The sequence below is a fragment of the Artibeus jamaicensis genome, unplaced genomic scaffold, assembly GCF_021234435.1.
Source record: "Artibeus jamaicensis isolate MK-2021 breed Jamaican fruit bat unplaced genomic scaffold, CSHL_Jam_final contig_327, whole genome shotgun sequence".
Lineage (NCBI taxonomy): Eukaryota > Metazoa > Chordata > Mammalia > Chiroptera > Phyllostomidae > Artibeus > Artibeus jamaicensis.
In genome coordinates this window covers 3050855-3074988 of record NW_026521772.1, presented here as the reverse complement: position 1 = coordinate 3074988, position 24134 = coordinate 3050855, and the positions used below count along the sequence as shown (strand labels likewise).

General features: G+C 45.7%; 1 protein-coding gene across 6 annotated transcripts in view; it reads right to left on the bottom strand.

The window, feature by feature from the left end:
• RASAL2 (RAS protein activator like 2) overlaps positions 1-24134 on the bottom strand; it is a 271470-nt gene that overhangs the window by 120763 nt on the left and 126573 nt on the right. For all 6 annotated transcript variants that reach the window (XM_037145588.2, XM_037145589.2, XM_037145590.2 and 3 more), the window contains exons 2-3: positions 13706-13833; positions 2511-2637 (exon numbers count right to left, since the gene is read on the bottom strand). In XM_037145588.2, the coding sequence (XP_037001483.2) occupies positions 2511-2637; positions 13706-13833 (255 nt within the window). The remainder of the gene's footprint in view (positions 1-2510; positions 2638-13705; positions 13834-24134) is intronic.

Below are 24134 nucleotides of genomic sequence, written 5' to 3'. Positions count from 1 at the left end.
TGGGCCTGTCACCCCTCGTCTGGACCGTTGCGACAGACAGCAAGCACTCCAGGCGGCCTCGGAACCCCGACACTTGCATCGGCCCTCTTGGTCTAGAGGCCAGAGGCTCCCCCACCTCCCAGGATAAAAGCCGCAGCCCTTCCGAGGGCACGCAGGCCTTCTCCACCTCCTGGGTGACGTCACCTGCTGCGGGCCCCCCTCCCCCGTTCACTCCACGCCGGCCCCACTGGCCTCGCTGCTGCTCCTGGACCGTTCCGGGCACATCCCCCTCCACCCCAGCTGCTCCCGGGCTGGAGCTCCTCGCTCCCTGGCAGCCCCGTGCCTGACCCGCACTGTCATCGGGTCTTCACTCAAATGTCACTGAACAGTGGGGCATTCTTCAGTCACCTTAGCTAAAATTACGCTTCCTTGACACTTTCTATTTCCATTCCCTACTTATTTTTTTCTTTGCACCTATCACCATCCAGCACGGTATATATTTTACTCATTACTCTTGCTTATTGTCTGCCATTGCTCAACAGAATGTAAGCTTCACAAGGGGAGAGAGTTTCGTCTATTTGTTCACGTTGTATCTCCAGTGCCTGGAATAGTATGTGGCACATAGTTGTCAGTCAGTAACTATTTGCTGCATCAACAAATGGGTTTGTTTAAAATTAAAAATCAGTAAGAGCCACACCGGGTACCACAATAATAACACGTACCACGGACAGCCGTCAGTAATCTGCCGTCCTAATTAACATAAGAATCTTCCAGAGGCAGGAGTGTTATCTTGCACACCTTTTCACCCCAGGGACTGGCACAGAATGTAACATACGCAACAATTATTCAATTCAGTATCTGACAGCAGGAAGTTCTGCTTAAAGACGCAGCACTAGGAGATAAAAATAGAACAAGAGACTCACCATCTAAGTCAACATTAGACTGGCATGTAAGAAAAAATGGCTCCAAAAGTAGTCTTTCCCCTCTAATATTTATGACCAATAGCTTTCAGTGCTCATTTAGGACACCCACTCCAAAAATGACCACGGACTGCAGTGAGTCGAGACTCACTGGCCGGGACAGAAGGTGGCTGGCTCTGGACTTGGCACTGAGGCCGCCTCATCTTACTCTGTCTTTGGGACCGGCACCTGGGATGTTGGAGATGTTTAACAATTTACAATACAGTTCTCTCTTTTATGAAATTATGATCACTCTTCAGACCCTGAATGCACTTCCTGTGTGGGTCAAAGCTTGTCATGGTTCTTAGAGAAGTGACAAGACAGTCATCAACAAGACAGTCATCGACAAAACGTTGTAAACAGTGACACCAAAAAAGTCAAAAGAAGGTGACTCTGAACCAGCCTGATTCACACAGAGCTCGCACGTGAAACGCAGCCGCAGTGGCCACACCCAGACAGGTTGGCAGGGCCATTCACACCAACACCCGCACTGGTGTCGACACACGCCAGAGACGTGCAAAGGAGATGCAGTGAGAGGAGGGTTTTGTTCCTCCAAGTGCGACTCCTGGGAGGAACATGTTTGCTAACCTGACTAAATTCTAGAAAACCGACAATTCTTACAGGACAAAAAACAGAAAGGAAGGATTCAAGTTCTGACTAAGATGTCTGAGTTCCATTTAAAATATGAAGAGAAATGAACAAAAAGGCAAAAATGAAAAGACCAAAACCTAACACTCAAAAAACACAAGCAAAATCCTAGAATTATCCATATTAACCAACATACAAAAAATCAATGGTTGTTTTATCTACTTAGCAAATGTCTATGACGACATGTCTAGAATCAATAATACAACACAACACTTCCTATATTTCAAGTCCTTCCATTATTTTAATGTCAATTATGTTTCCTTAAATGACGAGGCCTGTCTAAGTACCTGTACATCCACCGGGAAGTGTGCGAAACGCGAAGCAGAACACACCGGGCAGGACACAGGGAAAGGGCTGCTTGGATGTTGACACTGATTCCTTTAATGTGTAACAACTCCTGTGGGTGTTTTTTCAAATTTCTCTCTCCTGTCACCCGCTCTAATCACAGTCCCGAACATAACTTGCATGGGATCTAACACATCAGCTCAGCGGGAGAAGCCTGCTCTAAGATTACATTACACAAGACAGCAGTACCTACGTGACCAGGACGCAAACCACTCAGTGCTAAGCGTCCGCACAATGCCGGCTCCCCGCCGAACCCCGGAACCTCAACAAGATCACCTAATGGGTTTTCCAAATTTAGAGCCACGCAGCAAGCCCAGAAACGACGCAACTTGTCCAGGACTGTATACAGCAAACTCACAGTGCACAGATCAATTGTATTTCTGTAAAGTCACTTTGCTGCCACTGGGTTATAAAGAATAGAACTTTCTGGTGACCTCTGAACTCTTGGATAACATATTAGCTTTCAATGCACTTCCTTAACGGGAAATGCAGGATGTTTTGTTTGAGTGTAACAACTCAAAAACAAGCCCACTAATTACCGGATAAAAGCTAGGAATGTCTTTCCTTTGAGTAGCTTACCCAGTTTAGTGGCGCCCTCTGGTGGGTACTCAGGAAACTGACCCTCGGAAGGGACGCTGACAGTCCTCCGCAGGCATCTCCCCTTGGTGGAGTCCGTCTGCTGCTCCGAACCTCCCTCCGCGGGCACCTGGTTAACCAAAAGGAGAAGGAGATGAAACCGCATAGGGAGCTCGCCACGGCCACCTTCTGATCGAGTTCTGCTTTTCGTGAATAAAGACAGGAGCTTGTGACCTGAGCAAAGTAGAAGAAACGCAGAGGTCAAGCATATATACAATGGTAAAATATTGCCAACCCCTTTTCCGGAAGCTTCTCTTTAAAAAGAAAACCAAAACATCCGGAAAGGTGAGTATGTAGATTAGCTAACTTGAAGTATGTACAAATCACACCCAGGTGTGTACCTGTTTTGGGCGTTCGGAAAACAAAAGAGAACACCCACACAAATAAAAGATTCTTTTACGTCGGAAACTGGTTCACAAGCTCCAGTCCTGCCCAACGCTCGGTAAGGTAAGTGGAAATAAAAGTCACCCAGAAAGATTCAGCTACAGCGTTCTCTTACAAGGTTTTCTTACATAAAAGCAGTAAAATCACCAAACTTCTCTTCTGTTTTAGAATTAAGCACTTAGGGATAGTTCATAAAATACATTTTCAGGGAAAACTTATATAGATACTTAAATAAAATGGCACGCTTTCTTCCACAAGTGAGATTAGTTTTCGAAACCCTAAAAAACCATTTTTTCTGGCGCAGTTTCTGAAACATGCCCAGAGCTGCTTGCACACGAGGAATGAGGGCCGTGAATGGCACAGACGGTGTCCAGCGCCCGCACCTGTGTCAAAGCTTATGGGCTGTCCCCGCAGAGTGACAGGAGGGCGCTAAGGCCCTTTCACAGCGAGGTCTTACTAGGAACCTTTAGCAAAACCGAGAGTAGTAATGAACCATGATTCACCATTTCTCATGGCCCCAGCACTGGAATGTCAGCGATGTCGATAATGATGGCTAGCACTGGGTTCCCACTATGCGCAAGGCTGAGGGATTTACACGTGCAACCTATCAGAGAGCCGTTACTATCAGTCCCTCTTTTACAGATGAGAAATAATTTGGTTTTGCCCGCGACTGCAGTGCGTACTCATCACAGCAACTGATCCAGAAACGCTGGCGTGCACGGAGACTAACGCGGACATGCCTTCTGCTTCGAACCCGCCACCCAACTCCGGTGACTGGGGTCCCAGGGTGACCAACGCGAACCTCTCTCTGTTCCTGACAATCTGAACAGCGACGTCTTCATAATGGACTGAAAATTTCGTCCCCTGCACAGGGTCCCAAATTCACCATTTCCTCATCACCACAACTATGCCTACTGCTTGCACACTGAGAAACGAAAAGCAGAATAAGAGAGGTTAAAAAGTCTAAAAAATAAAGGGAGACCAAACAATAACAGCAGTGAAGGAAGGAACCCTTCCAAAAGTGCTCTGTAATACAGGACTTTACAGACGGTGATCCAAGCCATCCTTCCCTTTCAGGACGGAAATGATCATCGTCTCGACTTAAATAACTAAAACAGCAGCACTGAGGGGTGAAACTCCCGTCTGGGCAGAGGCGAGAATGTATCCTCCACCTGCCTTACAACTGGAAAAGAACAGGGGTAAACTGGCGGGGGGAGAGGGAGAGTTTGCATCTTTGAATAGATGAACCTAAATAAACATAACCATTTTCCTCCTGGTTGTAACAGTGTCTGTTATCTGAACTGATGAAGGCCCAAGACATTAAGAAAAAAGGTGGTAGTTCCTTCTGATATTACACGAGGCCATGACCTATGATCTTTTCTGTGGAAATTTATAAAGGTTATATTCAGGAAAAAGTAGCGAACAGTTCCTATTATGTATAGTTTGTCTCTACCATGTCTAAGGACGGATAAATAAAATATATCAAACTTCTTATTTGGGCCTAAAATTCACTCACAAGTTTTTTTCTCACAGTGTTCACGCAGACTCTTCATTTCCCACTTTTGTAACTGAAAATATAACCAGAGATTTCATTCAAAGTTTCCTGTACAGGTTGGGGTATTTCACCTGACTTGGCATGTATGGGAAAATAGTTTTGACTTTTATTCTAAACCTGAATGTCTTACAAATATTTCACTTTCACAACACTATAGATTGCTTCTTGCCTAAAATATTTTCAAAAGATATTGATCTACTTGAAAATTAGAGAGATCATATTGCAAGTATTTTCAAACCAGGCTGGAGCCTACCAATCTTACTAGACAGCCAAACAGAATCAGTTCTAGAACCTCAATTTTAGCAAAGCTATTTTATCCATTCTAACCGCCCCGATTCAGTTTACTAGTTCACATTTATTATTTATACTGCCTGACTTGCTCTTAAAATGTGTGTATCATCCAGGCTCTATAACATGACAGGGATTTTTTTTTAACCTCTTTGGCCTTGTACTGTGTCCGAGTCTAATTTTTCCTCAGGGAAAAAAGAAATCAGGCACTTTAATTCACTCCCCTTCAGAGGAGGAAAATGGAGCCGGGGAAGGGGCAACGGGCTTCTCGGGTGTCTGAGGCTTGTGTGCAGCAAAGCCAGACTGAACCTGACCCCCAGTCCTTGGTCAGTCTGGGGCCATCCGTGGTGACGGGAGAGGGACATGCCCAGGGAAATCCGGTTCCCTGGAAAACATTATTTATAAATGCATGCCTCGTATTTTCTACAAAACGAGGCATTGTCTAGAATTGGTTTTGTCTAGAATTCTATAAAGAATTATTTCCACTTGGATCTGCGTGCATGAGGATTAAATACAATAGCAGAGGAAAGGAAACCAAGGCCGTGCTAACTAGTAGAAGGAAGCCCTGCCTTCTCTTTCTCCCTAGAGAGTGCTTGGGACGCGCGTGTCTACCGAGTCGGACGCTGCGGACACACAGCGGACGGGCGTGCTGGGGGAAGCCCCCACTGCGATCGGGGCGTGGCTCCGAGCCCAGCTGTTGCGCAGGACTTCTGCATAAGCTCTTCTACGAAGAAAGAACTCCTCCGCTGAAAGCGTGCAACTTCGGACTTTTCATTCTAGGAACACCGAACTGCTTGCATTTCCCTAACCTGTTCCCTGTTTTGTAGTTCAGTGCCTTTGCTAAGCTTGTTCTCTCGGCTTGAAATACTGTCCCCCACTGTCTTTTCTGTTCTACACCTAACCAATAAAACTATTCGTCCTACAGCTGTGGACAGGCATCACCTCTGTGAGGGGCCTTCCCTTCCCACCAATCGCCTAAGGCAAGGTCAAGGTACACCTTCCCGAGACCCCCCCCAGGAACAGAGTTTCCTGTCACTATACTCACCACACTGAATGACAACTATTCCTCTGTGCAACTAATTCCACGTAAATTAACAGCTTGCATCCTACGGGTCAATCCCCAAATCTTAAAATAGCTCTGACCACAAATGAATGAATGAATATTTAATGGGTAGAGAGTGGCCATTTTCGGGAAAGAAGAAAACACAACATCAGCCCAGACGTTGGTAAGCATGTGACTTGTTTAGTTTGTTTCGGGACAGGGAGCAGGCCAGTTTAGTGAGAGCCTCTTACAGCGCAGGGGCTGGGCAGAGCCCGAAATACATTATGACCACAGTACAAGGGCCTTAGTGCCAAGCCGTGCACAATTCAGGAGGCGCTGGGAAACCACTCAGGTCTGTGGATCGGAGGAAAGACAGTCTTTTGATCGGTCTTTCTCCTCCCTATCCCTCCTTCTTCTGATACATCCTACAGATTAATATTCATAACACACGACTTTGATCAAATCTCTTCCTTTCTTAAGCTTCCTTTGGTGACTGCCCATTCCCAATAACATCTTCATGACATAGAACACATTCCTTTAGAATAAATTTCTTTCTTTTCTTCTATCCAGTTTGTGCTATTTACCAAATGCTATTTTAAAATCATCTACCTTATTTCCACAATTAACTTGGCACCTGGGAGAGAGAGGACAGAACTCCCCGCAGGAACCCCCTACGTGTCTGCGGAATGACGGGGAAGTGGTTCTGAATGGCGCCTGCCACTCGCGGGCAGCTACCCCAGGAAAAGTCGCAGTTGATTTTCGGCTGTTTGCCCAGAAGCCTACCCGCCGTTTTCACTATTATAGCTGAGTGTAAATACTGCTTTCCAAGAGCATGAAAATCATTTTGAATTACTTTAAAATTGCATCATTGCCTTGCTGCCTGTGCCCCAGCCTCCTGCTTTAAAAGCTCCGCGCACAGAAGTCGAATCTGAGCGACAAAAGACAGGGCCACAGTGACCCTTCCAGAGGGCATGTCCTTGCCACAGGACCTCACTCAGCTTTCCTGTGTCTTTTTACTCTGGCTGCACCTCAGGGGGGTTCAGGATGGTCTTCTCTGCCATTTCCCCCAAGTCCTTAATCTCCGGTTTACTAGGTCTTATCTCCTGCAAGCAAAATGGAATTCAAACGGCCTCCCACACCCTCTTTAACTGGGCTCGGGGCCAAGCCAGCTGGGGCCTTTCCTGGCATCCGGGCAGGGAAGTGCATCTCATAACACACGAGCGCTGTCTGTTTATAGGCGGCGACTCGCTAAACCAGCCAGTCACTCACTTCTCGGGGTGATGTTCCTGGCGGACTTCCCTCCCAGCACTCTGCCCAGACCTGCCCCTCTGCCACATTCCCAAACTGGCGACCCGTGCGTTCAACCCTCTTCCCAGGAACACCCCCCACGCAGACGCTCCCCCATTTCCTGACGGGAGAGGTGCAGCGTGAAGAGAGCACCGAAACAGCCCACACACCGAACGCACGAGCGCTGCGGACTATGTCACCTCCCACGCTCCGGCAGTGCCCGGCCGCAGGGCCCGTTTCAACCCTCCCCGACCCCGCCTGGCGGGGCTTTTAACACAGCAGCAAACACACCCGTGATTCCTTGTGGTTGAAAACAGCCTTTTTAGATCATTTAAACAGGGAATTCCTTAAATTCCTTGTTTCAAGGAATCCTATAAGCTGCTCAATGCAGACTTCCTAGGGGGAGGGCTACACCCCTCCTGACGGTGTGGGTGAGAGGCAGAGAGTGACCATGTATTCCGGTCCTTACACACACACACACACACAGAGGCAGAGAGTGACCATGTATTCCAGTCCTTACACACACACACACACACACACAGAGGCAGAGAGTGACCATGTATTCCGGTCCTCACACACACACACACACACACAGGCAGAGAGTGACCATGTATTCCGGTACACACACACACACACACACACACACACACACAGAGGCAGAGAGTGACCATGTATTCCAGTCCTTACACACACACACACACACAGAGGCAGAGAGTGACCATGTATTCCGGTCCTTACACACACACACACACACAGGCAGAGAGTGACCATGTATTCGGTCCTTACACACACACACACACATACACACACAGGCAGAGAGTGACCATGTATTTGGTCCTCGCACACACACATACACACACAGAGGCAGAGAGTAACCATGTATTCCAGTCCTTACACACACACACACACACACACACATAGAGTGGCTGCATATCCCAGTCCTTACACACACGCACATGAGATTACCAATCATTTCTCGTAGTGAAATTGACAGAATATTAAATGTATCATTCATGTAGCCAGTATGGCAACAGCTTAACATTTTCTTATTCTAGAGACTTAGTTCCGTTTTTCCAACTTAATGGGGAACATCCCTGTCTCCGGGCTCCTTGGCCTGAGCGTTTTGTAAACTGTTTCACGAACTCCTCATCCCTCGCCTGGGCTGTGCTGACCTTCCTGTTTCTCTCCACTTCCATTCACTCGATTTCCCACGTGGTCACCAGAGTGGCTCTTCTGAGAAGCAAATGCGATGATGTCCCTCCCCTTTCCACGGTCCAGATCATTTCTGGAATAAAGTCCAAATTCCTTAGATGGCTTTCAAGGCACTTTGTCACTGAATTCTCGACAGCTATCACTTTTCCTCTTGCAAACTATTTTCCGAGAATTTGGAACATTTCACACTTGGCCAAAGAGAGAGAAGACGTTTCTTGACTCTGTACCCTTATACGTGCATTGAAGTATCCTTCCTTCTCCTCCTGCACACGAGCCCCCGTTTGTCCCCGGATGCGACCTCGGCATAAGTTTCTCTGTCAAACCCTGTCTGACTTCTCCACTTCACCCATAACCCACTCTGTGAAGAATTTCAGTTAGACTTTCCCTGTGGTTATATTACAATCTGAAGAAAACAACAGTGTATTGAGGTGAGGTCCACTCAACATAAAATTCAGCATCTTGGAGTAGATTCACTCGGTGGCGTTTAGTATATTGACAATGTTGTACAAACACCACCTGCGAGGAGCTCCACGTGGTTCTAACTTTTGTCATAACATGTCCCCCACAAACCTGCAGCCGCAATACCGCCCACGTAGTAGATGCTCAATAAATAAAGATGGAATCACATGTTCAACAATGGTGGAGCACCTCATGGATTGTCTTTATCATCTTTTATCTAGTTTTAGAATAAAATATGGGATTAAGTCTCATGCTCTGGGAAGATTTATAACACAAAAAGAAAAGGCAGATGGAAAGGTTCATCTCTCAAATTTATATCAAGAAATCAGACTTTCAGCAATCAAAGTTTATAACTTGGCTTTTTCAAAATTTATTCAACAAATGTTTATCAAGGATTTACATATGTGTCAAGACCTGTTCTCGGCACTGAGGGTTATGGCATTGAACAGAACAGATAAAATCCTTGTCCTAACGCCCGTGTTCTGGGAAAAAGGCAATAAACATGATAAATAAATCTCACAGCATTTTAGAAGGTGGCAAATACCATATATGGGCCAAAAAAAACGGAGCCACGTAATCAGATCAAATGATCTGGATGGTTTTACAGAGGTGGCCAGGTAATTATATAGCAAGGAGTGGAAGCAGATGAGAAAGTGAGTCATTCAAATATTTTAAGGGAAAAACCCGGGCCAAGGCCACAGGGCAGGGACTTGCCTGATGTGCTCAAAAGCTGTGCCGAAGCCAGAATGGCCGGGCCACAGCAAGCCCCTGGGAGCCTGGTCAGATGGAGCTGTCCTTAATGAAGATAGGGATGGCCTCTGACGGGTGTGGGAGGGAAGACTGGGTGGGTGGGGGACAGGGCTCGGTGCTGGGCAGGCTGCAGGGGACCGTCGCACATCCACGAGGAGGTGTGTAGTGAGCAGAGGGATGGATGGGTCTGGAGAACAGACTGTGCGGCCGTGAGACATAAAAGTAGGCGCCATCAGCACCAGAGGGGGTGTGAAGCCCTGAGACCGGGTGAGCGGCCCGAGGAAGCGAGATCCGAGGGCTGCACCCCGTGGCACCCCCTGCAGAGATCTGGGCAGAAGAGGAGGAATCTGCAAAGGTGACCGAGAGGGGCTGTCAGAGTGGCAGGTGGAAAACTAAGAGCGCGCCGGGCCTTGGGGCGCAGTGAAGACAGTGCTCTAGGAACAGGAATGAGCCATCGAACGCGTGAAAGCCGCTGACAAATGAAGCGAGATGAGAACTGGCCAGTGGGGTTAGGAACCTGGAGGTCACCAGGGAGCTGACCGAGAGCAACCTGGACAGAGTGGTATGGGTAGCAGGGCTGTCCAACCGTCGGCCCAACACAGAACAGTAATTTTACTTAAAACGTTCTCTTTGCTCATCAGTTTTTGTCTGTGTTTGTGTATTTAATGTGTGGCCCAGACACGCAAAAGGGCGGACACCCCTGGAGCAGAGTCGGAGGGGAGCAGGTCTGAGAGAACGAGACGAGAGGAAGGAGCGACGGTGGGCGTACAGGTCCCCAGAACTTCCGCTGTTGAGAGAAGCGGAGGGATGGGTGGTAACCGGAGGCAGAAGTGGGGTTGACACAGGCTCGTTTTCTCTCTTAGAGGGAGGAATAATAGCGTGCAGGCGGGGACGAGCCAGCGGCGAGCACAGCACCGAAGGCGCAGAAGGGGCGGGGGAGACTGCTCTGCTGTGTCCTGGGTGTGGGCGTCCAAGCAGGGGCTGGCCGTCGGACCGAGGACGGCCAGACCACAGTCGGGGCGGGGGGCAGGGTGTAAGGAAAGAGGTGCCGGTGGACGGGTGGGCACGGCAACCCAGTGCTCTTCCCAGGCCTGAATCATCTCACTGAAGAAGCAGCAAAGCGGTCGGTCAGCTGTGAGGCTACCAGAGCTGGGATGAGAACAGAGGAAGACACGCAAAAAACACCATCGAGGAATCACTGTGGACTGTGCTCAGAGTGCGGCCCAGTGTCCCGCGCTGCTCTGCAGGCTGTTCGGCACTGACGACAATGTGAGGGCACGGAAATTGAGGGGGAGTGTGCCTGGTGTGGTCGGTGGGTGTGCTCCCTGTGCAGCACACTTGTCATGAACATGTGCACTTGTGTGATTTTATTCCTTCTTTTCCTATGTGAGGATCACTCTGTGTATATTTACTGAATCATAATTTTACTTTTGTTAAATCTAATAAAAATTTGGGTTTGTATTTTTATCTTTTTAAAATATTATTTTTTTAAATTCATGTTAATTCATGTTATTGTATTTCACTGTTCACAATGAGATGGGGAGAAAAAACTGTCCTTCGCCACACACGTGACCCGAAGAGCTGGACAGTAACTGGCCCAGGAGACAGCTCTGTCACCGCTGAGCCGTGAGCTACCTTGGTGCCAAGTGAGTGTGACGACACAAGACAAGGGCAAGGAGGCAGCGTGCAAGGGAGCGATGACAATGACCGACCATAAAATCTGGGCTGGGTGAAGAAGAAAGGAAGGACATCAGAGGTACGAGGGGCAGACTAGGTGACAGGATCAGTGGACCCTGGGTCCCAAAAGGATTGAAGGACTTTTGGAACTGGGGACGAGATAAAATGATAGGAGGTGATGGTCATAGAGTAACATGCATGCACCTGAGCATATGAAGAAGTTGTAGCAGTGAGGAAGGTAGAGGAAAAAACTCCCAAAGGAGAGGAGTTCAAGGAGCTGACAGCCATGTGTTGAAAGAATCACATCTCCAGATAGAGAATCACAAATTAAGGCTGCAGCAGTGTTGGAGAAAATAACAATGAGCCAGTAGCAAAAATCAACAACCAGAGCGAGAGAGAAAGAGAGACAGAGAAAGAGGGGGAGAGAGATAGAGATGTGGATGGATGGATGGATGGATGGATGGATGGATGACTGGGGGTTAGAAGACACTACAACAGGAGATTCAGAGTTTGAGCTCTTCAGGGAAAATGAGAGAGCAGAGACAGCAAGTGCCATGGAAGGGGAGCACCTACTACGGGCAGCATGGTCTGAGGGCTACGGGAGGAAAAGAGCCAGCACTTGACAGGACTTCAGAGAAGACAGTGTCCTCAGGGAAGACAGAGGTTCTCATGAGACCAAGAAGTTGAAAGCCTCCTTCAGGGGGAGGCGGAAGCAGCAGCTGCGGACAGACCACAGCTGTAGATGGACCGCAAGCTATGGAGGGCACAGTGACAGGGTTTGGAGTGGAAAAGAATGAGTGACAGGCGAGGACAGGACAGGACAGGACAGGCGCAGAACCCTGAGTACAGAGAAGATGAAGGGCTCCCCGGGCATCTGGGGTTGCTCACAAGAAGTGGCATTAAAAGGGATAATGTACCTAAGATTCTGTGTTGAAAAATTATTCATTATGGACAGTTATTTTATCAGACAAAAGGGGACCCAGGCCTGTATTGCTCAACTGATTAGTAATACCTAATCAATGGATTGTATCTTGTTGTAGATAAGGCACGCTCCTGCTGTCTCCCTTAAGCTGTCATATTTCTTTACAGTATTAAATTGAATAAAATGTAGGAAAAGGCACAACGATGGCAAATGATCAGTTCACATCAGTCCTGACAAAAAACTGATGACAAAGAAGATTGGTTAAAATGTGCATTTTGAATTAGCTGTTTATTCAAATCGGATAACTACAAATATTCTGCACTAATATTCACCTTACCAGTTTTTATTATGTATCTACTCAATGTAAACACAACAGGCACTAGACTGCTCCAGAAAAGAATGCAGTTTTCAAAATTATTTTAATAAAATGCAATATTAAATATTTTATTTACTAAATTGATATTCCAAAGATTATACATGTGGCAACTAATCTTTCTCCCTCACCAATCAGATCGTTCCTTCCTTTCCATTTCTCCCTCCTCTTTGTGAAGATCACAGACACTCAGTTTTGGTTTTTTTTTATGTTGTGGGGGTTGGGAATAAGATGGTTTAATGGCTCTACCAAATCAGAATGACATCAACTACCTGCCAAACCACCAATAAGCACAGGAACTGTCTGGATGTGGAAGGGTTTCCACCCTGAGCAGTGTGAGGAATAAAGCAGTCACAGTACATGGTAAGTGGTTTCGCTTGCTTGCTTTAATTTAGAGGGACAGAAGGGCGACCAGAACTAGAACTAACTACATCCCGCCAGCCTCTCCAGCCTACTCTCCCTTGCTCTGTGTGGCAGGAAGCAAACCTCTGCAGAACACAGTGAGAGCAACCTCTTCCTCCGGCTTCAAGGTGGGTCACATGGGCAAGAAATTGGGAGGCGGGAGGAGACAGTGGGAGTGTTCCTCTCCCTGTGTCCCCCCTGCTGGCCGTGGGCACTGGCCAAGGCCACGGTCCTTGTGTGGAGCCACAGCGCCTGGCATCGGCCCTCGCGTGCAGCTGCAGTTCTCGGGGCTCCAGAAATGCTGCTTCCTCTCCCCGCCCCGCAGGTCTAGAGCGGTACGTAACGGCCTTCTGCTGTTGCTAGTTCATGGGTGCCTCACCACCCTTCAGGGGTCCCTTATGTGGCCTACGCCTCTGTCAATAGTCCTTTCATTAAATCTCTTTCAATTAACCCACTGACTGTCCCATTTGTCACTGGTTGGGAGCTAGACGGATGTCCTTCCCAAGAGGCCATCTGGGCCATTTTGGGGGTCGGGGCTACACAATCCAATCCGTTCTCTTTCCAAAGTACTCACTCGCATCCCTTTCACTGTTCCTCAGTGAAACCCTGCCCATCTTGTTGCAGAGCCCACTTCTGCATGGCACTCATGTGTCCTTCTGACACCAGGCCCCGCTGGACTTGCTCATGGTTTACCATCCGTAAAGCCTCCATGCTCGTAACTGCAGATAAAAACTAGACTTCGGGACCACGGAAAAGGGAAGCAGCCTCCCCGAGACGGCCACCTCACCTCCTTCTCCCTGTTGAGCAGCACCAGCTGGCTGTCCGTGAGGATGCAGTACTTCCGCTCCCATGTCGTTGTCTCGGTGTAGGGCGACTGGCCGCACGACAGACGGTGCGTGGGGGGCCCTTTCACATCTGCGCGACAAGGAGGAGAAGCGGCGAATCATTACCCTGCTTATTAGCAAACTGGTATTTCCAGTGTAACAATCTTCAAACTCAAACTGAATAGAGATGAGTCAAAACACGAATCTCAATGAGAAACCAAAAAATGTCTCTTAAGAAAATAAAAACTGTTATAACATACAGAAGTAAAAACTGGTCTCCAGTCTGCAGAAAAGATGGCTGGAACACTGCTGGAAGAACTGTTGGCAAAGACCTGGCCCAGTACACCCCCTGCACATGCTCCCGAATAATGGGAGCTCTCTTTGCAGCTAAACCGGTATTATCCAGAACAAAGAGGTGAGGGCAACTCAGCGGCAAGAACACAAGACAGACAGTGCCCCCTCCGCCCCTGGTCTTTAGGAGGAAGATGATGTCGTGTGCACGCTTTGAAAGCACTGTTGACCCAGAACTGACAGTGGTGTTATTGGCAGCCTAAACATTTTACATGGCTTTACTTCTAGTCACTCATAAGAATTAGAAATGTTTAAACTATAGCATATTACCACTAGAGGCCAGTAATGCCTTAAATTCATAGGAAGCAATTTCCTCAAGGAGGATCTGAACATTTTACCACCATGTCTCTTAGAGCTGGAGGGATACAAGGTCAAAGCTAAATGTCTCAACTCTTCTGGATGTCTCATTCCCCTATAAAATACCGAATGGTGACTGTTACTTTGTCACTTTAACATTTTTTGATGTGGACTGTTCACTCGTTTGGGCTGTTGTCAACCTCAGAACAGCGTATCTTCATCACAAATACACATTAGATCCGTTAAATAAGACTCTGATGGTAGCTCGACATATACACTCAATGTTCTTTAGCCATGAAGGACCAACTCCTTTCAGAAACAGACGTGCAGGGACCACGTAAAACGCATTAGCTGTCACTGTTTAATTGCGCTGGAGGAGCACGTCGGACTGAAGAAACGAGGGAACGAACGCCCAAGAGAGTTACTTGTAGATCACAAACAAACACATTTTATCTATGAGATGAGTGTTTGCACTGCTGTTACTCTCTACGGACGTTCAGTCTTTTTATCACGGGATGACAGGTATTCCTGACTCTGACTGCCTGCAAGGAAATTAAAGTGCTTTCCTAGGTGTTTTATACCATAACACCCAAAGATGCAAATGTAGCTGGAGCATTACAGAAAGTAACCAAGTCAGTCATCCGGGTGGGGAGGTGTGTGTCCGTCTCCTCGTGGCCCCTTATCATCAACGCTCCTTCTGCTTCACTTCCTATTCTCTCTACAAGTCTGCCTGTGTGTGTTACTCTGTTGTTTGGGAAGCTTATCAACTACCCTCCAAAATAATTCAAAGTCAAAGAACTAAAACTATTACTAGGGCTTGGCTGGACATGTTACTAATTCTTAGAAGTTCACAGTTTTCCCCTTTTTTCCTGCTTCCCCACAACAGTGGGGAGGACGCGCCGCATCCACCGCTTCTCGGTTCCACACCCGCTCTTCCCCACCCTCAACTCTCACCTCATGCGCTGAGCATCTTAAATAATTTTATTTTAATTTGCTTTTGTCCTCACCCAAGGACAACTGTTTTCATTGCTTTTAGAGAGGGAAACGTCAATGTGAGAGAGGAGAAGCGATCAAGTTGCCTCGGTCACTTCCCCTACATGCCCAGACCAGGGATCTGGGAATCAAACCTGCAACCTGGGCACCTGTCCTGACTGAGAATCAAACCTGCAACCTTTCAGTTACAGGATGAAGCTCCAACCCATGCAGTCACAGCAGCCAGGGCAGCATCTTAAAGTATTTTAAAGTTTTCTTCATACTCCAAAACTTCCTAAAACTATCACAAAAGGCTTCAAGGGAACTGACTCGATCCTTTTTGACGTGATAGGAGACTCTTGCCTGTACTTAAGAGCCATGTCAAAGTTGATTTTCTTAACTTGATTTGGACAGACAGCTGGGTTAGATTTCACCACAATGTAGGCCTATTTTTAGAACAAATACCAAGACGATCTCAACAGAGAGGATACACCTACTTTCTGTGGAATTGTGGTGGTTTTGTGGCCCAGACAAGTTTTCATTCAAATGACTAACCTTCTTATGTAAGTTAGTCAGGGGTGAGCTAAGCTGCCCTGTGCAACTTAATTTGAACAGTAATCTTATGTTCTCCACTAAGCAAGAAGATACTGACCGACTCTGCACATTAAAGTTAGAATAGAGGATATAGCATAACTCACGTTTCCTGATGAACTATAAGTCAGTATCGGCACTGAATTCCCCTGTGTTGTGCTGACTGTCCCATGGTCTCTCTTGCCCCAACCTGACCTCTGTTCCTAGTTTCTTCGTGGGATTGTGAAGCAAGACAATAGCTTCTAAAGCATTTGGGGACCCTGAGACCCCAGTGCTGTAGGCAGAATGAAGGAGGGAGCGATACTTCTCTGTACCTTTTTTGTCTAAATTATGAGATTGATTGCCCAGGCTATAAGTTTTATAGTTTCCTTTTTTTTCCTGTGCCCACTTTTTAACAATTGTATGAAGTACATACCAAGAAGGAAAACAAGAAAGAAGTTGGAAGAAGTGATTCTTTGGGATTCTTTTTAGCACTTCTGGATTAAGGTTTAAAAGGCATTTAAATAACAAGAAAAATGGATTTAAAATAACCTATAGATTCAATGTATTCATTCTAGCATGTCCTCACTCCTATGGCTACATTAAGGTTTACGAGTGCATCTGTAAAGACTGTATATCGAGACTATTACCTTGACAGGCCAAGCTTGGATTAATGCCCGATTTTACCAAACCAATTCTACCAAGTAACCTCTCTCTATCTCGTTCCCGTGACATACTTCTCATTTTTCACTTCCAATTATGTTTAGTGTCTAAAATTCACTAGAGAAAAGAAAAACTAACGTAGAATTACAAATGAGAATCTGAACAAAAACACTGGCAAAAAATTAGATTTACCCTGTCTCATTCCTATAAGGATGCTAAAGGACACTGGATGATGACGGCCTTATCACAAAAATTGAATAATTTCAGAAACATTAAACAGAATCAGAGTCTACTGAATGGGTTTTCTTTTGGAGAGCAGCGCACTAACACTGGATATTCTCATGCAGACTAGTTATTCCCATTTTAAAAACGCCTCAGGATCCCTTTAGACTCTCGACATTGTTGAGGACTTCAAAGGGTGTTTGTTTATGTGGGTTGTAGTTATCAGTATTTATCATATCAGAGATTAAAACAAATTTTAAAAATATTTATTCGCTCAATGATAATAACAAACCTACTGCATGTTAATATAAATAACACATTTTTAACGAGATGTAACTTCCCCCCTGCAAAAAAAAATGATAAAAGAAAGAAAAGGAGGTCAGAGAAGTGACACGTTTTTAAGTTTTGCAAATCTCTGTAAGTCTGGCTGAACCGAGGACGGCTGGGCTCTTTCATCTGTTTCAACATTCAATCTACTGCTTTGTGCTGTTTTGGTTCAAGGACATGAAGAAAATCTAGGCTCACACAGACGTGCAGTTGGAAAAGGGAAGAGTATTTTAATAGCACTTTTAGATCATTGTGGATCATCTTTCTTTAATGCTATGCCACAACCTGACAAGCAGGCGCTTCTCAAAAATGAGTAAAATGAGGAATGTGACATCACGTCAATGAGCTTTCCTCACTCTGTTAAATTAAAAATCATTGAATGGGTCTCTTATCCATATGCATGAGTCTGTGACATTATGCATTGATCATTTAGAAAATATTGGTTCATTCAGTTTTGCAGAACTTCTAAATGTTGACACTTTTCATTCATTACATAATATCAGAAACACATTCACTGACATTCGGAAAAGTACTGCTCTCATCAGAAAAGTCTTTAAGTACCGGGAAGCAGTGGCTGATTCAAGTTTTCAAAAATACTGATTTTCATTTTTCGTCTTGAATTTTATCATTGCCAATAAATACTGCTGTTCTCCCCCCCCCCCGTTAAATGAGAGGTTTAAGACTCTTTCTTTTTCCAGAAAATGTCTACCAAATAACCAAGACTGAATAACTATAGTTTGTTTATCAGCTGTTCTTTTGAGTAAAATTGGTAGTCCACAAAAAACAAGTGGCAAGCTCGGCTTGCGACTCATCCTCTCATTTCGCACGAACGTGCGTGGTGGTCACGCCCACACTTCAGTGCGCAGCTCTGAGTACCGTCCATGTCACCGCACAGAATGTTAAAGAGATGTGACCTCTAGGGCTGAGATTTAAGAAAATGAAGGATTTTCAATGAGTCTTCAAGTATAATCTTTTTTAAAAACAAATTTTATTTATGTATGTTTAGAGAGAGGGGAAGGGAGGGAGAAAGAGAGGGAGGGAAACATCAGTGTGTGGTTGCCTCTCACGAGCCCTGAACTAGGGACCTGGCCTGCAACCCAGGCATGTGCCCTGACTGGGAATCTACCTTTCGGTTCGCAGGCCCGCGCCCAACCCAGTGAGCCACACCAGCCGGGGCTCAAATACATTTTTCTGTAAAACAGGCTGAAGGCACCAGAGCTGGCACAGCTGGGTGCCACTGCGGTGACCCCTGCTCTGCATCAGTTCGACTCCAGGTGTCCACACAGTGAGAAAGAAAGAACCAGGTTGGGGCCACGTTTTGTTACGAACATGATTTGAACCCAGCCAATCCAGGGGCCCCTCGGTCTCTAGGGCTCCACAGAGACACTTTCAAAACCACTGCTCAGACACAAGGTGGTCGATGCAGGAGTCTGCAGGAGTCTGCGGAAGCCTGGTAACTGTTTGTACGGTGCAGTCGGCGGGGAGAGACCAGAGGTCTCACGCAGAAGACGAAAGGCGACAACGCGATGGCCCGGTCGCGGGAGGACTGGGGCCACGGGTTCGTGACAGCGGACACGGGATGGGGCTGTGCGAGCCGGAGTTTGGAACAAGAATCAACAGCACTGGTGACTCTAGCTGCCTGTGTGGGAGGAACAGCACAGGAGAGGAAAGAATAAAAGAGCAATTCACACAGAGGTGGACTGACGGATGCTCACCAAGCCGGTTCTGTGCCCTGATTGTACTTCAGTTTTAGCAGGGAAATCTACATGCAAGTTTTCCAGAAAGGGAGGGAAGAAAACCTAAGAGGGAAGCATTTCGATTTGAACTGAATCCAAAAGACTCAATGTAAGTCACTGGATCCAAATCATTTCAAAAATAGCATTCAGGATCCCTCGGTGTCTGCGGGGGAGTTGGTTCCTGGACTCCGGCAGATACCAAAATCTTTGGATGCTGGCATCCGTTATAAACAATGGCATAGTATTTGCATATAACCTGTATTTGCACCTAGGCTACCGCCCAGTGCTCAGCACATGGCAAATTCAAGTTTTGCTTTATGGGATTTTCTGTAATTTTTTCCCTCCAGGTACGTTTGATCTGTGGTTGGCTGAATCTGTTAATATAAGCGGGGCCAAGTTACCGGATTATTTTGTCTCCCTGTGAATCTAAAAATCAAACCCTGGGCCTCTTCAAATGCCAATGTAAATGTAGGACCTGCTGGGCAAGGAAACAGCGAGAGGAGGTCCTCTGTATGTGGGGACCCCTCCTTGTACCCAAGGAACGGAGCGTCAAGGCCTGTCATGTTACTTGATGAAGAAGACAAACAAAACTGATACGAGAGAGCTCGAAATTACATTAGGCATCTCTATACATATCTACAAAGTAACTTTTCTCTTAAAGGGTTGGCATCTTGTCTCTTCCAGACTTAGGAAGCATCTCGAAAGACTTACAGTAGGAGAATAAATAAAGGGTCCTGATCAGAATCAGAAACAGGAGTAGAATGGAAAAAAGTAAGTCTACGACCCAAATGGGAGAATGTCAAAGAAAAAAAACTGCTGTGGGAAATTTTATTTTTGTATCTTACGGCTCCTTAGAAATCCATCTGCATTGCTTTGAATCACTTCCTTTACAAGCCACATGTTTTTAAAAATTCCAACATTATAAGTTCAATGCAATTGTTGGAATCCTAAACCTATTTACTACCACCCAAAACAAGCTTTACAGAAGAGTCGATAGAGAGATTCCTTCCTCCAGCTAAAACACAAACTCTGTAATACTTCATTTGGTCTCAAAAGACTTTCATTGATTCTTAGAACCAACCAAAAGACAAACAAACAAAAAATCCCCACAGTTTTGGGAAATCTATGTCGCTGAGATTTTAATACATTAAAAAAGAAAGACATTTCAGCAGTTATGAATTGCAGGGGTCTGGACTGCAGTGGAAAGATCTGTGGTTGTGTGTGTGTTTGTGTGTGTGTTTGCCCGTCTGGTTTAGAAATGGCAAGCTCTTCCCAGCATTCAAATTTCAAAGATCAGACTTGTTTGAGTTTTGAATTTGGTTAGAACTCAAAGTACAAGCATTGCTTTTTAAAGTCTCAGAAATGAAGTGACCACTTTCTTATAGAAGTGAAAATACATCTAAATAACTAAAACAGCTACAGTGCTTTAGCTAAGGACGTGTCTATTTCCCTAAATACACAAAGGGCTATTTTTATCTTTACCAAAATGTTTAAAATAGTTTGAACAAAAGTTCAAGTTTAAAAATAACATATTAATAACACAACTAAAAAGCTGTATTTTTAAAAGGAAGTTCTTTATTTTTATGGTAAATAAAATCTTTGCTCTGCCACAGAGCTTCAAAAATGTGGTATATGCTTGGCTATCTTCTATCAGCAACTTCTGCTACCACAGAAGAACTAGTAGAGTTGCCACGTGGAGACCGTGGAGACGATTCTTAATGATGTCGACAACTGGTGACAGGCTGCTCAGCAGCAGCCCACTAGACACTAGAGATACATGACCAACTTGCTTTACAAACGTGCTAATGCTGTCTGCACAGGACCCAGGGCAGGTGCTGCTAACTACCTAAGGCGGGGCGAAAGTAGTGTGTAGTTGTGAGCACGTGAAAGACAGTTTATTCTTATATTATTGTATGTTAATTATTGTGTTACTTCCCATATGAACAACAGTAAACTTACTTCTGTGCAGACTTTGTCATTCTCTTTCATTCTTAAAGCACAGAAAGGAGAAACAAAACCAATCAGAACATCTTTAACCTTAAGTAACCATTTAAATTTCCTTCTCCACTACACAGGCCTCATTTCCAAGCTGCTTGATCACTGGTGTCTGGTCAGCCAATCCCCTCCACTTACCATCACCCTTCCTAAGAGTAAACGAGGGCACGCAGGAGACACCACATGACACTTCTGGTGAGTGAGTTCCTTTAGTCTACAGTTTGCGAAAGAGTCCCTCTACTGCCGCCCCTCAGTCTCAGCAGCACCGAGACCTATGCTCCGGGACCTCTGCCCCATCGCAGGCCGCAAGTTACCTGGCCACAATGTAACAAGTCCCTTGAAAACATGACCGACTTACACAGCAGACAATCCGATGCTTGATAAAGGTAACACTTTCCTTCTCAAAAGAACCAACGGTAGCTTGCTGTTATCACCTAAGTGATAAGATTCCCTAGAAGTAACCTTTTAAGAAGATGGCCAGGAGGGGAGACCTCTCCCATCACGGTCCACGTGCTTCTCCCTCCCACATCACGAGCACAGAGTTTGCACTGCGCCGGATCGTGTGTGCCCAGAAACAGCAGGCAGAGCAGATCGGTTTTCTCCCCTTTCCTAGACATGCGAGAAGGCCTAAGTCCCATAATTCCCACACCGGGCGCGCACTGCTGAAGCAATTACACCCATTAGGTGACTGAATGGAATGTTATGAATGATGTCAGCGTCAAGATGACAGATGGCCGTCAATCACAGCCTGCTCTTCAATCCTAAGAGACCCCTCGCATCTGTAGTTCATATTCCCACCCCATGAGAAACACAGGAAACACTCAAAATTGAATAGTTCATGTGTGTGTGTGAATCTTTCAAAGGAAAAGTTTCTCGTCAACAGTCAAGTACAGTGTGAATTTAAGAAAAGTGAAAGAGAATAGTCTGGCCCTTGATACATAACCATGGTGTTGCACAAATGATCACAACTCGAGATCCTTTTCATGTCGGATGTCCCTGTTACTGGTAGAAAAGTGAACTACGCTAAGAATTCATCTCAAACACCATTTCATACTCATTCTTCCTGTTATATTTAGTACCTCTTCCTATATTAATAGACCCCATGCTTGCCTCTTTGGGACTGAATCTTATCATTTTTCTTTAGAAACAGCTGCTGTGGAGAAAGAATATGGGCTTTTAAAGGAATATGATTCTCAGTAGAGAAGGGGGGAAAGCATAGATAGTTTACCGCATTTGAGAGATCAGTTTCTGAGGTTTTAGCAATTGGTTTACACAGCCAGGGCTGTGGTGGTACTATCTCTCTAAGGGAGCAGAAGAAGGCCGACTGCATAAATCTCACCAAGAGTCTGGCAGCGTTCACAATCGGTAATAGCCCTCTCCCCACCTCTCCCCATAGCACCAACTGAAATAGAGCACAGAGCTAAACACGTACCTTTTCTGTGCTGTGGCCTGTTTGAATCACAAACTGCTGAGCTTATTACAGTGAAAGTGATCAAGAAGATGACAAATTTCTCTAAGGAACACTATAGTCACTTGCGGGTAAGCCACCAACCCGACTCAATCAGCTAGGTCGTGAAACGACTTAGCTGACTTAGCATTCAAAGTGGAAAACCTCTTTTTATCAAAAACCACTGACCTCCAGTGAGCAGGAGAGAACCGACACCTACAACCAGAGACTGTGAAGCAGTAAAAGCAAGCACTTCGCTTTTTCTCAATACGATCAAAACAAACAGAACTGACATCCCTCTTATGCAAATCTAAGTCATTCCTGGAAATACCTCGGATGGCAAATTTTCCCATAAGAGGAGGCCACATTCCAATTTTAAATGGAAAAAAAAATTGTAGTTCAAACACATCTAAAATTCCCAATTAATCTCCCCAAGTACTGTTAAGTGTTCTTAAACCCACATGTACAACCCGCCAAAATTTCTAAATTAAAAATAAATGTACAAAACCATTTACATTTGGCGAACTTCTTAGCGGGTCGGTTTGCACACCGTATATGGTATCAGATCGAAGTCCCACTTCCCTTATCCTGCAAACTTGTACGGTCAAGCAAGTAAACACCAATCTGTTCATAATTTATCACGAATGCAAATGGCACAACAAAATAAAACTGACGAGTGTTTCTAAACTAACACTTTCATCCTTTTATTTTTTTCTCATAAACAGGTAAAAATCACAGGCAGAGAACCTGGGGACCCAGGCACAGGCAAGTTTTTAAGTCTCTCATCAGCCTTTATCACTTCCACCCTTTCTCCCGTGCAGGAGCTCTCCTAACCTTCCAGGCTCCCCTGCTTTTCACAGGCTTCCCCATTATCTTAGGAGAGACTCAGGCTGCACACGACCTTTACACAACACAGCCAGGAAACGCAGTGCCACTGGGAAAGCAAAATGACACAGGACGCTCGTCCGCTCCATGTCTTCCTGCCCAGATTCATGGGCGAATTCATACTTTTGGCCAGAACAGTGTGTTAATGTGGACAGTCAATTTTAGATTAAAACTTTCCAAGTCACTGTGGCGAATATTTGGACATTGAAAATTCACATCACAGACAGTAAGGAGAAAAGAATGACTATAGGAAAACAAATAATAATGAGTATCAACTAGGAGAAGGAATAAAAATCAAGGTCAAGAGGAAAAGAAATGCAGAGAAGAGGAAGAGGGATGTCCTTTGGGAAGCCAATCAGAATGGAAAGATGTCTTCAAGGTCAGGAAATCACATTCTCTCAGTCCACAGATTAATTAAATGAGGCTCAGAGATACGAAATTACTTGCTCAGAACGACACATCTAGTTCAGTTATCTCAGAACTTAGTTATTCTGATAAATGAGCTGGGATTTTTCCCAGCATATTAATATAACTTCTCCTTGTTCTGAATCCTGTGAGTCAGGGGTGTCAAACTCATTTTCACCGGGGCCACATCAGCCTCGATGTTACCTTCAAGGGGTCGAATGTAATTTTGGGACTGTACAAATGTAACTTACTCCTGAGCAGTTAAGCAAGAGCTTGGTCCTGCCGCCGGATAGAAACAAGGTGCTGGACCAGATAAAACCAGGTGGAGGGCCTCATGTTTGCCAGCTGTGCTGTAAGTGTGTGTGTGCTGTGTGCAAAGCCCTGCGCTCTGGCCCGGGGAGATGACGGGAAACAAGACAGACCTCGTCACTGAGCTAAAGGAACTTGAACTCAGGAGATGGGTCAAATACTGCACAGCTGGTATGCGATTAATTTAAGCAATTATGAGGAACACTGTAAAAT